The 18,108-nt window shown below is 40.7% G+C and overlaps 1 protein-coding gene across 5 annotated transcripts in view; it reads left to right on the top strand.

The window, feature by feature from the left end:
- The first annotated feature begins 2,525 nt into the window (after positions 1-2,525).
- Positions 2,526-18,108, top strand: part of TMTC2 (transmembrane O-mannosyltransferase targeting cadherins 2) — a 386,679-nt gene continuing 371,096 nt past the window's right edge. The window contains exon 1 of one of the 5 annotated variants that reach the window (XM_074325339.1): positions 2,526-3,434. In XM_074325339.1, the coding sequence (XP_074181440.1) occupies positions 3,352-3,434 (83 nt within the window). In that variant the 5' untranslated portion in view covers positions 2,526-3,351. The remainder of the gene's footprint in view (positions 3,435-18,108) is intronic. The other 4 variants (XM_074325340.1, XR_012493907.1, XR_012493906.1 and 1 more) reach the window with 4 other exon arrangements.

The following is an 18,108-nucleotide window of genomic DNA, read 5'->3' as shown; positions in this document are numbered from 1 at the left end:
TGAACCCAAACCTCTCTAATACTTTTATGCTTCTTGAGTTCTCTTCATTATTGAACAGAGCTGTCTCTGTGTGACTTCCCACCACAGGTTTTCCTGCAGAATTGATGCATTCTTAAACATTTTAATGTACTTCCTCCCTCTCTCCTTTGTTAATTCTTTACTATGTTTAACATCAACGACAAATCAATTTACCTATTCTCTCATGATGAAAATTTGTCGATTTTCAGTTGTTGTAGTTTCTGCAGAGCACATTGTTCATTTGCCAAGTTTTATTTTTTAGTTTCTTCTACCTGCCCAGATGTTCAAGGCTCTGGGTAATTATGTAGAGAACAAGATGGGTAAGGTCCATTCTAGTGGTGATACCAGATACAGTACATACTATGAAGAAAATCATGTAGGGTGATGGGATAGAGATGGCTGGGGAGAGGAATTATCTTCTACATTATCCAGTACAGGCTGGGAAAGCCTTTTTGAGGTGCTGACATTTGAACTAAGACTTGAATGTTGAGGAGCTAGAGAAGGTCTGGGGAGAAAGCGTTGCATGTGGGAAGAAGAGAAAGTGGTCAGTCCAGAGAAGGACATCTTGTGTTGCTAGAGCACTGGAGCACAGTGTGAAGGGACAGAGTAATCAAGGCCAAAGGAAGATCTGGCTGGCCATGGTAAAAATTAGTTTTACTTGATGTGCAACAGGAAGTCACTGAACATTTTTACGTAGGGAAATTGTAGCTTTTCAAAAGAATCTTCTGTCTCATGCTTGAAGTTGGGGGGGGGGGGGGCAGTGGCAAGAGCAGACCAGGTTCCTGGCAGGCTCCTGCCTTAGTCCATACAGGAAACGAGGGTACCTTGGACTAGGATTGGAGCAGGGTGGATGTGATCGTCTATGCTTTGGAGGTAAACATCTAGGTTTTAGTTAACAACTGAAAAGGAAGGAGAAAGTTTGAGAGAATAATAATAATAATAATGAAATACCTACAACTTCTATTGTACTTAGGACTCTTCTAGGTGCCTTACAAGTAAACTACTTTAATTTTCATAATACTGCCTACAGATAGGTATTATTATCAGTTTTACAGTGAGAAAATTGAGGCCCAAAGGGGTTAGGTGACTGGACAGTTTGCCCAGGTAATAATAGCAGACTGGGGACTCAAACTCGTAGCGTGCTCTTCGTCCAGTATACTAAGATCCAATGTCAATGTGTTTACAGTGGAGAGGATCTTGATGGGTCAACAGAAAGGATTTTTCAACCTTTTCAATAATGAGCAGAGGTTATGGAGAAAAGAAGTAAAAGGTCAATCGCAGCCTTTAAAGATACAATTCCCTGTTATGTATATTTACTTATGTTTTTCCCAGAGCACGATAATAGACCCATCATGTAGGCCATCATAGGTATAATGAATATCCATCATTTCATCTGTGTCTACGTATATTTCTTTGTGAAATCAGGAAAAAGATGGAGCTTTGTTTTGCAGACTTCCAAACCACAGTATTTGCTTTTCAGGCCATTGCCATACATCCAGGGGGCTCAACTGAATTTCTTGTCTCAGTTTTGGAGAGCTTCCTGGTTAGGTGCTGTCTTTGGATGGGGCGGGTGCGGAAGGGGAGTGGGGGAGTGAGCCCTCCATAGATCTCTTTTCCATGCATTGTGGTTGCCATGCAGCAGGGGGCGCCGCTGTAGTGTTCATCTTGGTCCACCAAAACCACGAGTCTTGCAGAAAGGGGCCAAGCCAGGAGGTGTGGCGGGCAGCCCACGGCCCTCTTTGGTCTGTAAACTTTAGTACCCAGAGCTCGTTCTGCACAGCCATTCTTCTACACCATATTGCAGCTTGTTGGACGTCTTCCATCCAGTCCTGCATCCGGGCAGAAAGGAAAGGACGTTAGCTTCCCGCCTTCCTAGGTTATAGCTCTGTACTGGGCGGCAGAGGCGTCTCTCCTCAATGTTCTCTGGGTCAGCCTGACATTCCCCCAGAAACCACGAAAGGCCCGCCGCAGGTGCGGGGTATACACACGTGTGTCCGTGTCTTTCTTTCCTCTTTTGGGGGTCCTTCCTTTTTAACCTACTGCGGGAACATTTCCCTCCTCACACGTCTTTCCATTTACATTCGGGACAACCGTAGGCTCACAGCTGAAATCTCTCCCTCCTAAGATGCCTCCCTCCCCAAGCTCTCCGATACCCCCCGTTCCCCATTTCGGCTCACGCACTATGAGCGTGTGTGAGAGGCGGCGTGTATGTTTGTGGCAACCGCGGCTGCAGCACTCGCCAAACCTGTTCTTCCTTTCCCGATCCCCAGAAGTCTCCAGCAGACCGGACTTAACGCCTGGCAGCGCTTGGCACACACAGCGCTGGGGTTGAGAAACAGCCGGTGCCAGGCGCCGCCAGGCACTAGCCCGGCGACCGACCGCCTTCTCCTCGGTGTGGTTCTCCTTTAGCTGCCCTCCCAGGCTGTCTTCCAGCAGGCCTCCTCGGGTCCCCGGGGCCCTCCCGAGTGAAAACAAAGGTGAAAGAAACAAGACGAGGGCAGGCGAAGAGTAGGAGGAGCCTTAGGCCCGGGGGCGGGTGGGAGGAGCTCCAGCCTGCGAGCGGAGGGTAGCGTGGGAGGAGCCTTAGGGGAGGATCTGGGTGGAGAAAGGGGCTGGGCAAACCCGGGATGGAGGGCTGGCCACGCAGGCGCGGGGGGTAGCGCCGAGAACCCCACGCGGGAGCTTCTGGAGTCTCCAACCACCGCTTCTCACTTCACTGGAGAAGGGGCTGGGGCCGGCAGGGAGCTAATAAAGAGTGAATGAGCTGCAGCCGCTGTAGCGGCTGGAGTCAGCCCGAGCGGCACCCGAACCGTGCGCCCGGGAGGCGGCGAGGGGAGGCGGTTCGCCTTGTCCCTCCCATCCGCCCCTTTTTCTCTCTCTTCCTCAAGCTGGTCCCAGATCCCGGCTCCGTCCGGTTCCTCTTCCCCATCCCGCACTCTTCCACCTCCTCTACGTCCCACTCCTCACCTAGGGCACCTCGAATTGCCATGGGTTAGGGTGGGGGCCTCGAGCCGCGGGAAGGACCAGCCCTGTGCATCCGCCGGGGGGCGCGGAGCCCGGACGCCGCTCGCTGCTCGCGGGCGCCGGGCATGTGGAGCGCGGTGTGAGCCCGCACCCGGGGAGGACGCAGGCGCTGCGGAGACGGGCTGAGGAGGAGGAAGAGAGCGGTGGTTTGGAAGGACCGAAGGGAGGGAGAGGACGGAGGGTGGGGAAGCGAGGGAAAAGTGAAGCTGGGAGGAGAAGGCGGCGGAAGGTGGAGATTGATGCTTCTGTTTTTTGTTGCCGCTGCTGCCCTCGCGCTGGGAGCCGAGCCGGAGGGAAGGCGGTGGAGAGATGATTGCAGAGTTGGTGAGCAGCGCTCTGGGGCTCGCCTTGTATCTCAACACCCTAAGTGCGGATTTCTGCTATGATGACAGGTAAGGGGGTGAGAGAAGGGATGACGGGCTGCGTGGCGACTCCGTGGTGGCTCTGACGCTTCCCGCTTTAAGGCTGGAAGTGCGTCTTGGAGGAACTGGTCCAGCACCTGAAGGTTTAGGAGACGCGTAAACATTAACACCTAAAGCGAAAACACCCGGGAGGCGAGCGCGCTGGGCGGGCTGAAGGACTTTGGGTTCCTAGTTTGCAGCAGGTTCTTTGCTTCTCGCCTGTTGGCAGACGCTTAAGTTTTTTAGCGGAAATCGCAGCAATTTAGGAAACTGTTTAATGAACATATTTTTTAAAACATCTTAGGTATTCCTTGGTGAAACAAAAGCACATTGAGCGATTTTACGTCTGGGCTGAAAGGAAGCCGTTCCCCGCCCCCTAATAGATCTTCCCAGTAACGTTTCCTTTTGTTGATGGGACACTTTTATTTCCCGAGGTTAAAACACACGTGTGACAGTTGCCAAAATAATCGAAAGAGAAGCTCGTACTCTACTTCAACTTTCCCTTTTGACGTGTAGTATACTTTGAGCCAAGGTAATGCTGCTGCTGGTCGCTTCTGCTACCCCCGCCTCTCTCACCAATCGATGGAATAGCACTTTATAAAAGCCTGGGCTTTCATTTCTGTTTGGGAGTTTTACATTAGACGTTAGCGATTCTTTTGTGCTACTAATAGTGGAAGAAGACGCCCCTAGAGATTGAAGTTGTCTTTTGCATTTGGGTTAGTTTGGGTGGCTAATGAGACCTGAACTGTGTTGTCAAAGAAACTACATCGACTTCTGGAAAATGTCACAGTTGTGGTCATGTCTCTACCTATTTATTAAACGTTGTTAGTATTTAGAAACTGATGAAAAGCTCCAATAGCCATTAGGGAAAATTCCAATTTGTGTCTTTCCGGTGACTTAATCTGATTACGATTAAAACAAATGCATAATTAAAAGATATTAGGGAGAACAGTATGCCTGGCTAAACTTATTAACGGGCCTGGGGAGTTTCATGCTCCATTGAAATTAAACTATCCAAAAAGTGAGCACAGATTTACTTTGACAGCTTTTCAGCAGCCTCTCTGGGCTATGGAAAGTGAATGGATCCCCAGGGTCAGGGCCAGGCAGTGAGTGAACTAACGCTAAGTGGTTGGTAGTGAGGGGAGGTGAAGGCAGAATCTTCTCCTGGTTGGTAATTAGACACATTCTATATTCTCTGGTGTGCCCACTCTCCGGCTAAAAGCATGTTCATGGATGTATGCCTTCAGTCAGTGAATCTTGGTGAGCACCCACCCACATGTCTATTGTGAAATCCCAGTAGGTGCAACCACAGCCTGCAGACCCTTCTTAATGCATTTTATGTAGTGTCTGTCAGAGACTGGTTGCTAGGAAGCCACTGTTAGACATAAACTTTTCCTCAGCTTTTAAGCAGTGGACAGATTTTAGCAATTATGCTACATGCTCTGAGAAATAAATGGTCTGTGAGAGGAGCTGCTTCTGTTTCCTTCAATTTTGGGTTATAGTGCACCTGCTATTTCTAAGGTATTAGAAGAGAAACTCTTGCTTCCAAAGATGGGTGACTTTTCACAACATATGCTCAGGGACAGCTCTGGGCAGTTAGTGACTCTGTTGGGGACAGTTTGAATAGTAAGCATTTAAACCAAGAATAGACAGCTTATTAAAAAAAAGTCACTTATATAATATTGTATATAATAGTGTAACTGTTGTAGAACATTGGAGTAAATCAAGCTTTCCTAGTGTATGCTATTGTTTGTTGCTCTCCATTCTTTAAAAAGTAAATGTCAAAAGAAGCTCTCATAAAGATTAAGGCTAAAATTAAACTAAATTTACATGTACATTTTTCTGTGCTTTCAGTGCTTATTTTGTGTTCTTTAGTCATCAGTCAGAAGTGTTAGGACTTTATAACTTAGGGAGAACGGTGCAAGTGTCATAATAAATAACTTGTGCTTTAAGCGTTGACAGTTGTCGTAAGTTCTTTACATGTTGTAGGTTAAATGGAATGTCAAAATTACTGACTTTAACCTAGCCACATATATGAATTTAATATGATGACTTACGCTATTGTCTGAATGATAGCATGCTCACTGTATGATATGCAGATATTATATATATCCTATGATGTCTAGGATCAACGTGTATAAATGATACTTTGCTGCAATTTGAAAAGTATATTTTACTCTAATTTTCTTAGTGCAAAGCTGCATATGCAATTACATACTCCTAAGAGTATATAATCTTAAAAGTATCAAACTTGGTTTTTGTGTATCCTGAAAATTATGAAATACATGTTAATAGGAGCATAGGACTTACTTTGTGTCTGCATGGCATGTTTAGGTGATTCAGTGCCAAGCTGTACACTGTTAAGTTGTGGTTTCTCAGATACACTACTTTCTTTCTAACTACTGGAACTCATTGGGGTGTGAAGGGGGAAGAGAGGGGAGAGTCAAGTGGAAACTAGGATGATGATAATATGTTTATTTCCATCGCTCCATTTCAGACTACAAAGACAAGTTGAAAACTTTGTTTAAACTACATCTGTGGATTCCACTGCCCCCCCAGGAACATTTGTGAAACTCAGCTCTGTAAGGAGAGGCCAGGGCTGCAAAGGAAGAGCCGCATTCACTGGGGGAGGTGGCTCTTACGCTTGACTTGCTTAACTAAATCAAGACTTTTTTTTTAAGCTGAAGAATCTGGTATTTACTGTAGGAGTGCTTTATATTGCTTCAGCTTAAAAATTATTGCTGTGGTACTTCTCAAAGTTATCATTTCTTTTAAATATAGTGATCAAGTTTACTTTATAAACTGTATATATGTAATTACTTTCAGTGTTTGATGTAGCTTGGATGAGATTAAGTGGTAATCTGAAACTTTCTTAGAGCAAAATCAATTTCCCTATGGTAAAATTTAATATTTTACAAGTGTTTCTTTGTTAAACTTAAGAATATAGCTAGGATGCGATGAAACAGAAGAGTAGAATTCACTATATCTGAGGAAAAAGCAAGTATGGATTCAACTTCACCCTCTTTCCTATTGCCTTCAATCTCATAATGACTGTATTGAATCCTAAATTGTGGTTAGAGTAAAATTGGAATTATAAATTTGCATTGTTTGCCAAATTTTAAGTCATGTTGCATGTGACTTCTTGAAGGACCCCCTCATTGTCTGGAGAAATTTGGTGTTTAGGTCAGTGGGAAAAACTTGCTGACCTCAAATTCTCTACTCTCTTATATATTTTGTTGAGGATAACATTGCATTATTTTCCCTCATTCTCTTTAAAGAGCACTGTTAATATGTTTTGCATATAGATAACAATAAAAGAGGAGTCAGTTTGTTTGAAAGCAACAGAAATAAACCCTATTGTTTTATAGTCTGATTTCATTTTGCTCGAGGCATCTAATTGATGGCATGCCCTTTATAACAAGTAAATGAAATAATGCAAGTAATACATGTTTTTATTCTCATGAGTAAAATAATACATTAATTAAAAAAAACAACAACGACATTTTGAGTTTTAGGAATTGGGAAATGCATTTGTGGCTGCTTTGAAATCTTTCCCCTTTTTTCCCATTTTGCATTTGTTAAACCCAACCATGATCATGAACATTACCTTTAAGTTTCTTAGCTATTCCATTGTGTAATAATTGGGTGAAACTTGGAGAAGCAGCTCCACAGAAGTTTCTGCTCTTAAATTAAAACTAGTTTAGTTATTCATTTGGGTGTAAATGTAAATCTTAGTTTTTATGGAAACACTAGTTAAGATGTTTTTACTTAAAGTCATAAAGATTTTGATTAACATTTAAAAAGGAGGAATGAAGGATTTAAGGACAACAAGTTTTTAAACATTTTTTTCTAGAGGTATTGAAGTATTGGTCTTTTAATGTTAATGTCAGTTTTGAGTTTTGACTGGATATGATCCCTTGTGAAATAATCACACTAACTTCCCTCTAAAAAGTTTTCTCTAATAGACTTACCTTGGACCAATCTGGGATTGGTATCTGAAAATATTTGTATGTTCAACTATTGAAGGCATGACTGGTATGTTTAAAAGTATGTTTAGAAAGAATTACTTATAAAATAAAAGTAAAGAAGTTACTAAAATAAAAGTAAAGAAGTTTGGTTTGTATCAAAAGTTGTCTCATCAGGTCTTTATTGGAAGAAGCCAATGAGTACAAGTTGTGTTTTTTTTACTCTAATTTCCTTCCCAGTTTATAAGCCACTGGAAAAAAAATGTAAGTGGATATAATTTATAGTTGATGAAATACTTTATGTGACATTTTATTATCTAACTATTTTGATTGTTTAATCAAATCTATGTGGAAAAGGTTCATTTTGCTGTTTGAACAAGTACATCTCAACAGTAAATGTAAAGTATGTAGAGCCAGTATAGACCACTCTGCTTTGTCTCTATTGAGCCTGTCACATGGGGTTTATCCTAGAAAATGACCCAAATACAAGCACTGAATGGACATTTGCAAATGCCATAGGGAAAATTGCTTGCCAGCCATCTGTCTCTTAGTTGTTTTCATACATAGGTATATATAATTTTGGCTGTATTATTATATATTATTAATTTACATTGTCTCGTCATCAACACTTAGTTTTTCAGTGTTATTTTGCCCCTATGGAAACACTGAATTCCCTGCTGTTGTAATTCTGAAATAGCTACAACCTTTTGGATTCCAACATGATTTAGGAGCGCAGTGTGTCTTCCTAACCTCTTTGTTACCCTTCAGCACACTAATAGCACTTGTTTCAAATGCCCATGATGGCGCAGCTGTTTATCATAGGCGAAGGGCACGTTTTCTCTGAAACAGCCCACCTTCATATTCAGAAAGGACAAAACTTACCCATAAGGTACTCTGAGAAATCTGTGGCTCACAGACCTACGTTCTTATAACTTTAATATTCTCACCCAACATACTTTTAACATAGGAACATTCATCTTTACATTTTTTGATTCTCTTTTGGAAGCTAAGTATTCTGTCAGCTTTGGATACTTACTTTAATGACTTCACAAAAGTGACAAGTGTGGCAGCCTTGATGAGAAGGACAAGTGGGTTGCTGAACGTAAAGACCTCTCCTCTAGGAATAGCTCTCCTCATTCAGAGCCTAGTTGAAAAAAATTTAGTAGGTGTAGCACCAGGAACTGTGTACCTTCTGTTTTTCATGGGATGGGAAAGGCATAATATGTTGAATAATTACAGGTGTAATGATGCAGAATGCTAAATGGTTTCTTTGAAGGTTTGATTTGTATGTATTTTTGAGGAATAAATGACTACATTCAATAATTCACTAATTATGAATATTAGACAGAGGCTTCTCATACATATGGTGCATAATACAAACAGCAGCTGTTCACTCTTGTCAATGAGCGTCCGTACCTGTCTGTCCTTTCCTACCTATACTTTAGCAGGTACTGTAAAGTGTTTGAATCTGAGAGTCTGATGATAGATGGATAAAAATGACAATAGTTTATCCTTTAGCAGATTTTCAATTGGATTTACTCATGTTTATTTTGATACTCATTTTGAAACTTTTATTGGGACTTACCTTCTTTCCCAGGACATTAGGACCCATGGTAGATGGTTAGAACTGGCCTTGGTCTGTTGCTCATTGGCACATTATTCGTATGTGAGGAAGCTTTAGACTACCTCTTCCAAATGTCTCCTTCCTAACTGTCCAGGTCAGTTGTTTTCCTTGGAGGTCTGCAGTGGCTGAACTCTTTGAATTAACTAGATTTTCCTCGACTGGTCATAGGGATTGAAGATTTTTGCCTCATAGACTTTTTTTGGCTGTATTTTCTACACAGTTAATTCTAACAAGATGCAGCACTATCAAATTTCTATTGATCTCTTTTCCTCCTCTCTGACAGTTTAGCTTTTCAATCACATTTGCCAGTTCCTCTGGTACTCAAGGTTTCTTCGAATAAAAGATATAAAAGTTCATTTCAGTGTTTTAAGAACTTTTTGGGATTCCAGTTTTGGGTTCCACTATGACCTTTTTTTTCTTTACAGGTAAATGGGAAAGAATTGAATTAGCCTATCTACTCAGGAGAATTTTGAAGAAGGCAGGAACACTGAAATGATTTGTTTTTAAGAGTCTACATTAAAAAATTGCTGTCATTTTTAGAGTAGTTTATTTTGTTTATGGGCATTTCATAAGATGCAGTTAATTTAAACAACTGAAAATGATTTTAAAGATGAGTTGGAGAGAGATATTTTGATTTGCTCATGTCTAAAAATTTATATGGAAGGAGATTAAAATTGATAATTCAAACTCCATCTTTAAGTTCCATTTTATTGTGGAATTAAATAAAATTATGTGTACGTTTATTTATTCCAAGGGTATACATATCTCTCCACCTTGCTTGAAGGAAGCGATACTGTATCTGTTTTAAAAGTACAGTAGTATTTGGCAGAGGAGATGCTATTTGCTTATGGTAATTTGATGTAAGCTTTTGTTTCTTGATTTTTTTTACCGGGACATTTTGTGATATCAGAGTGAGGCAGGGTATGAAGCGTGGCACAGCGTGTAGTTATAGTCCAAGAGACTGACTAAATTACATGATTTGTCAAATGAAACACACATCAGTGCCCTCGGAATAGCAGCTGTGAGCTAGGTGTTGGGGCCAAAGAAAGTGTTCCTGTCAGATTCCTTTGTCTTTGATGACTACCCTTCAGTTCTGTGGAATTTATTATAGTAAATGTGTGATTATTCCTTAGGAGCCTCAAGTTAAAAAAGAAAAGCAAGTTCACTGTAGACCTATGATTTTGGTTTAATTGGGAAACAATGTATAATAATATTGCCATGGGGTAAAGGAATTTACTGACATTGGAAACTGAAAAATGCACAAGTTTTGTTAGTGAACGTTGTTGTTGTTTCCCTCCCCCCACCCCAAATTGTGGTTCTAGAAATCATTGATTCCTTTAGACGTAGAAAATTTTTGATTGTCCTAGCCTAGAAATTCTCACTTGGCATCATTTAGGAGTATTTTAACTTCAAAGGATGTGTTATTTGTTGAAGAGTGGCCACTGGGGTGCAATATGGCTCGTGACATTTTGAACAGTGTTAAATGATGGCACTGAAGTATTTCAAACAGTCATGTATCAACACTGTTTAAAAATCCAGTGGGAAGAAGGACAATCATATAAGCCTGCATACTTGGAATTCTTTGGGCATTCATTTTAAATGCAGTTCACAAGTTTGCTTCTTACAAAATAAGTTGTTTTTTTTTTTTTTAAAGATGAATAAGGCCAGTAAAATTTTTACAGCTGTGTCTTATGAAATTTTGTTTTCTTTTTTCAGTTGCTTATACGTCTTCTATAAAGAGACTGAAAGGATGCAAACCATAGCCTGTTTTTTTGTTTTTTTTTGTTTTAATCTCTCAGTTGGGTTGTAAGTCTATGTTTAAGACATTGTTATAAAGCATATTGTTATTTCTTTTATAAATCAAAAATTATAAAACTTCTCTTTGAGAGAGGCAGGCAAGTAATAGCACTAAGGGAAAAATAAACCTCTTGTTTTGTTAATTTCTGATTTGTTCTAGCATGAAAGCCTGTCTACCCTGCTTTCTTTTCTGTTAGTGGTATCTCTTGGATTAAACATGAGAGTCAGTAGTTTAACTCTTTACAAGGTCAGTGCATGTTGAAGTGACATCCCTGCAATTTGTGTTCTCAACAGAGGGAGCCGTAGGTGATGGCTCTGGAGATTACATTCACAGGTTTGACTACTACTCTTCTCCGTTTGGAGGGGATGCTTGTCATTACAGAGCCATTTGGGAGAAGCAGTTCTTGAGGTAGGGCCAGCAGCTGCAATATTCCTCTGGGGACCTTTCTCATTGTTTATAAACTGTCTCTTGGCCACTTCTGCCTTCCTGTCTTCGTGTTGTTAAAGGTATTGTAAATACTGAAGCTGTTGCCTCAGATTGTCAAAGATGTCTTAAGGTAGAATATGTGGGTCCAAGTAAGTACTTTGTCAAGTATACTTCTTTTCGAACAGGATGTTCCCCTTCTCCTCCAATAATTAACTAGAGGACTGCACTCCCACAGCAATTGAAAAGAGCTCATTTTGACAAAGAAAGCTTCTAATGACAAATTTTCCAACTACGAATTTGTGGAAGAGAAGTTCTCAGATGATGAAGAAGTTTAATCAGGCAAAAAGACATTTTTATTTGCAGAAATGGGTCCTTTTGAGCGAGGCAATTATTTATAGCTGATGTGAAAAACTGGTATACCTGAAGTCATTTGGTAAACCTCGCTTAAAATAGGAAGGTTAATCTTGTCATTCTGTTGAAAGAAGAAAAAATGGTGCTGAATCCTCACTGAATTTATGTTAAAGAAATAAGCTTTTATGCTTTCACCTACTCTTACACAGATATGTACTGATTTAACCCAAGAAAATGAATTTGAAATTTGAATAAAAATCTACTAAAGACATTATTTGGCAGTCTGAAAATAGTACCGTGTTTCCCCGAAAATAAGACCTAACCGGAAAATAAGCCCTAGCATGATTTTTCAGGATGACATTCCCTGAACATAAGCCGTAATGTGTCTTTTGGAGCAAAAATTAATATAAGACCCTATCTTATGTTCATGGAAACATGGTAACTGTAGTTTGCCACAGATATCTATTTTTCTATTTAAAAGATTCCATCAATAATGATCTTTTTAGGTAGGTCTGCTTCCTCCACTTCTATATATGTCTCTGTATTTTTTCTTTTCAAAACAATGATGTGTTTTACTTTTGTTCCATGTTGAACAGAAAATGAAATTTCATGTTGTAAAACCTCTTGTATGTCATCCACATAAATAATGTAAGCCATTTCTATGAGAGAGTATTTAGTAGCTACTTTGAAATTCACGCCTGGTTAATATTAAGGGTGCCTGTGGCAGGCAAGGGGGCTTCAGACCTGCTCTCATAATTTGCCCTCCTGCCTTCATCCTTTGATGGTGAGGATTGCCTTTTAGAAAAATGTATTACAATGCAGTTTAAACCCCCAGTTCCTTTGAACCAGCCAGATCTCTTTATGTCTCTTCTAAAGGGACATTGCTGAGATGAGCCTCTTGTTGGAGCTGTTTCCATCTGTGTGTGCATATCTATTCTAGGTCAAGGCTTCCCGACTTCAGTCTACCTGGAAGTCACCTGGGGTTGTTAAAATGCAGATTCTGCCTGGAGGAGGCCTAAGAGCCTGCATTTCTATCATTCCCGGGTGGAACAGGAGCTGCTGCTTCGTGCACCACACTACAATAAGAGTAATAAGGCTTTATTTCATTTCAATGTATTACGCACGGCTCGGCGTGTTTTACAAACATTTGGAAAGTCAACCTAAATTCCTGGATTAAAAAAGATTGAGGCTAAGGTGCCTCTGTTCTGTTTAGCCATTTTATTTAATCTCTTTCTGTTTTGCTTTTGTATTCAATCACAATATCTTTATATTACCATATGGGTTTGACTTACTGTGTAGATTTTGAAAACGTAGAGAGCCTATTGAGATTCAAGGAGATGATCTTTATTGAAATATCCGTCACCATCTTGTATTACCATATCATCATCTTTGTAACATTACTGTGGAGACAGGTGTTGGATTCTGATTTTGACAAATAAACTGATATGTGGTTGCTGTAGGCTTGTGACTTGAATAGATACTGAAGTTTCAGCTGAGTGTCTACAGTCAGTACCTTCATTAGCTCGTACTTTTGTTTAACTATCTCTCGTAAGGAAATTTGGCTTGTGTTGCATGAAGACTTTACAGACTTCAGGAAGGCAGCAAAATATAGGTGTTCAGGGAGCTGAGAGTAGGGAAGATAAAGATTTCTTTTTTTCTTCTTTCCCGCTCAGCAATCTTTATTCAGTTTTTTCGGGAAGGGGTGGCATGCCTCTGTTCCCATGCTGCTGTCCCTCTTACCTCTCCCACCCCAGGGTTCTGTCGGGCTCAGTGTCCTCTGCTGGGGGAAGGTCCTGGTGCCCAGAGGCCTGGTCTGGAGGAAACGCCGGGCAGCTGGTCCTTTCATGGGTGTCAGTCTCCCCTATGGGAGAGAAGGAGGGTAGGCAGGGGTCCTGCCTGCCAGAACTCAGAGCTCCACTGAGTAGTGGGGGTTAGAGGTGACCCCCACCTCAGCTTCCAGAGCGCCTCAGGGATCAGGTTGCCAGGGTATCACCAGAGAAGCAGCTCAGAGCAAGGGCTCCTGAGTCGGGGAAGAGTTGAGGGGAAGCACATAGGGGGCCGCAGTAAGGCTCGTCATTGTGCAGGCTGAGTCGAGAGAAGTGAGTGGCCATGTTCTCCTCAGACAGGAACTGCTTGTGCAGGGGCTCCTCCTCCTGCTACAGCAGCTGTTTGGTGCTCATGGGCACAGCTCCTCGGAAGGGGAGCTTGTGCCCAGGCCTCGAGGCGCCCCCACGAGGCGGCCCGTGGGTTGCGCTGGGCCCAACCTGGAGGGCCTTGCTCCAGAGGCCACTGAAGGATCATTGGGGTTGGGGGTCCTGCAGCCTAAATATTTCTTAATGATATTCAGGCACTGGGTGATGCTTTCGAGTGAAGTTATCTTCATAGGATTAGAAATGCTTGGGCCTGAGTGATTTTTTTTTTACCCTGGTACACTAAACCTTAGTCTTTGCGCACTTTGGGGTAATTAATGAATAGGTGAATGCCCTAAATATGTGAAGTTTTACATTTCGACTTACTAGAAATGTTTTTAAAGAACTGATTCTAAAATGAGGTCATGCAGGGACTCTGGTCCCGCTCCCCGCACAAGAACGCAGGATATGGTGAGGCCAAAAAGGAACACCCACGGAGCCATAGGTAGGGAAGTCATACTACCATATTCTCGCTGGCGGCTGGGTTGGAGACACAGAGAGCAAACATCTGCCAGCACCCCAACAAGGGGTCTTCCTGCACCCCAGTCTCGTTGGCGGCCAGACGAGACACACCAAGCAGAAGCTGCATGATCCACAACCTGCCGCCTGCTTCTCTGCCTGCCTGCCTGCCTGCCTGCCTGCCTGCCAGCCAACCAACCAACCAACCAACCAACCAACCAACCAACCAACCAACCAACGTAGCCACAGCCGTTATATCAGTGGCTAATTGGCCAACTGGCTACAGCTGATGGCCATCTACTACCCGAACCAGCACCTTTCCACGTGAGGCCGAGAGCCTGGAAACTGCTCTCTGGGACTCCATCCCCACAAATGAGTTACAATTATTCCTTTCTTTTTAAAACACTGTACCTTGTGTGTACTACAGAGGCAGTGTCATCAATAAACATTGGGCCAAGTTAGAAGACTAGAGTTTTAGTCTTGGAATTTCCACTTCACTAGCTATGTACTCAAGCCACTCGTCTCTCCAAATCTTATAATTGGTTAGGAAGTGAAAATAATAATAACTGCTGACCACAGAGTGAGGATCAAATGAAATAGTATGATGAATGTTCTCTGTGTGTTTTAAGAAGCTTCATGGCTGTACATTTAGATGTGCGGAGTGTTGGCCCAGAGGATGAATCACTCACTTATCACTGTACGTTAGCATTTGACTCTGTTCTGCTCTGAGAACAGAGCTGTTGTTGCTAACTTCTCCATATTACTGCTAACTTTTTCACATGGAGTCCACAGCAGTTGAACTCCTATTGTCCCGTCTTCTGTTGCCATCCCTATACCCCATCTCTGCTTCTAATCCCCGTACTCTCACCTCATAAGCAGTTCTTGCTCTCCTCTATTTCTTCTCTGTTGCTTTTCCTGTGTTTTTGCTCTCTGCATGAAGGCTTATTTTGAATAGACAAATTCTGGCCAATCTGAGCCCTTCTTACCTTTTACATTGTAAAAGTACCAGTTACAGTACATAGGGTATAAGTAATCTTTGGTACTTTGGTTTTTTTGGGAGGTTTCCCTCTTCAGTACCCACCCTTTTTCTTTATGGAGTATGTTCAGATTCAGAGCAGCAGTCTGGTGGCTCGGTGATTAGGAAAGCGATATGTCAGAAAGCTGTTTTTTTTTTTTTCTCCTGCGTTGAAGTGTTTGTGTTAATCAGTCCTGTATTGAGAATTTGCAGTATGTATGCTTAGCACATGTGCTAGATGGCAACATCTAGTGTCTAAACCTGGTGATATATTTTTGTAAATAATCAGAAAATATTTCTTGATTTCAGACTTTTTCAAGCAACAGAATGGCAAAAAGTAAAAAGACCACAAAAATTTTGGAATCATAATCTAGGGATCTAATCCCAGAACTATTACTTGCTAATTGTGTAATTTTGACTGTTACTAAAACTCTTTTAGCCTCTGTTCCCTGTTCTAGATGAGGCTAGTGATAAACTACTTAATAGAGTTTCTGGGAGAATCGAATGAGATACATTATATAAAGTGGCTGGTACAGTGTCTGGTGCCTAGGATAATTATTAAATATTTCTCTTAATTAAGAAATTATTCATTAACTTTATTGCTGATAGTATAAAATCACTATATAGTGTTATCTGAAAGTATTGTAGAGCATTTAGGGATTTTTCTTAAAAGCGAATATTTAAAATTTAAACTATTTCTAATAATATTTCACTAATATTTAAATATTAACTAATAATATTTAAATCAGACAGATATAGGGTAACTGAAAGGGTTCGTTGAACTATATTAAATAACGACTAATTTTGGAATTTAATTTTCACCTTGAATTACAACTTTGGAGAAATGATGTTGAAACTTAACCATTACACACACACACACACACACACACACATACACACACACAGACACACACACACACACACACACACACACACATACAGTTTGGGCATACATGCATGCACATGCACATAGACCTAAATTTTGCAAATAAAATATTTGCATTGTATATTCAATTAAAAGTACATATGAAAAGCAGAACTCGGATGTCGTCTATCTTCTTTACCATAATTGACTTTCTTCTTTAAGTTAGATGCATGGAAGCATGTGCAAAATTATGATTTCTTAGCATCTTATAAGAATTGTTCCACTCTGTGATATGTCTCTTTGACAACACAAAAATCTTAAACAATGAAAATCTGGAATTGTTTTCAATTATATTGTGTAAGGTTATGTTGAAGTAAGAGTTAGCCCAAATCCCAGGTATACTTTTATATACCTTGTTTTACAATGATCAAATTGAATATAAAAGCTCTGTTTATTCTTTGAAACCTTTTCTGGGAAGCTGATTTTCTCTAACTTGCACTCTCACCAGGACCTACAACTTGCATTATTTTATTTACGGGTAGTTCTGCATTTGAGTATATTGATCTCCTAATTAAAACAGATCTTTCACATGTTAATATTTTTCTAGAAATTCCCTATATAAAGAGAACATATAACTTTCTAACACACTTCTTGCTTTATATTTCTTCCCTTGGAAGAAGAATCCCCCCAACCCCCCCACCCCCCAAACCCACACACACACTCAAACACCAAAGTACAGGTAAGCTAAGTAAGTTGAAGGTTTACCAGACTGATAACACAGCTTTTTCTTTAAAGTCAGGACTTGGCTCTAGTGATTCTCCAGGGTTCCTTCCAGTTTAAAACAGGTCACAATTCTGGGGAAATGGGTTTGGATTTATTTGCTTAAGAAATATATTTGAAATCTGGCATTTTGGGGGCAGTTAACAATGATTTAGGTAAAACTGGCCATATTGCCACACATATAATGGAAAAGGAGGCCTATTAATCACAACAAATCATATCAACCAAAGATGTTTTATCTCAGACACACTCATCATTTTATTTCTTATGTGTGTTACCTTATTCTCAGTTGGAATGTTTACCCTGTTCCTATTGATAACTACATTCTAACACAACTGGCAACCTCCTTTTTAAAAAGGAGAACACTTCTCGTTCTTGTTGGATAGCAGCCTAGTTTTCTCTCGTGCACATCTGTTCCTTGGAACATTTTGAAACTATTCAGGTGAAAATTCACCCTGTTTTTAATAAACCAGATTCTGTTACTGATGGGTTAAAGAAAAAAATCAGTCATACTGTTTTTAATAAAGTAAAGGGAAACAACAAATGGGTGTTGCAGGATGATTCTCAACTCTCTGGAATTAACCTAAATCAGTACAAGAATAAAACAATAATTTAAAACCTTGTTAAACATGCCACAGCAATTGATTTTTTTCCTTTTTTCTTCTTTTTTTTAAATTAAAGCTTATTGGGGTGACAATGGTTAGTAAGGTTACATAGGTTTCAGGTGTACCATTCTGTAATACATCATCTATATATTACATTATGTGTTCACCACCCAGAGTCAGTTCTCCTTCCATCACCATGTTTGATCTCATTTACCCTCATCTACCATTTGCCCTCTCCCCTTACCCTCTGGTAATCACTAAGCAATTGATTTTTAGGACTGAACGAAAAGACTAGCACTTGGGTCTCTTCAGGGTGAGGGACTGGATGGGAAGGGTAAGTATGCCATTCCTACAAAGTGAACTTTGGTGAAATTGAGAGAAGTTGAAGAGGATTTTGTTCCTTTCTTGCTTTATGAAACATACTCTTCCTTTATGGTCCAGAAGGATGATTATGCAGAAATTTGGATAAACTTTCTTTGTGGGGGCAAAACAGAGGTATTGCAATGGACAGATGGATAGTTTTAATTGATAACTTTGTGAATTGGAACCAGAGCAGCAAATGATTTTCAGCTTCTTCAGGTGAAATCA

This window comes from Rhinolophus sinicus, linkage group LG02, assembly GCF_036562045.2.
Source record: "Rhinolophus sinicus isolate RSC01 linkage group LG02, ASM3656204v1, whole genome shotgun sequence".
NCBI lineage: Eukaryota > Metazoa > Chordata > Mammalia > Chiroptera > Rhinolophidae > Rhinolophus > Rhinolophus sinicus.
The sequence above is the reverse complement of the archived record's forward strand: the minus strand, read 5'-3'. Positions and strand labels throughout refer to the sequence as shown.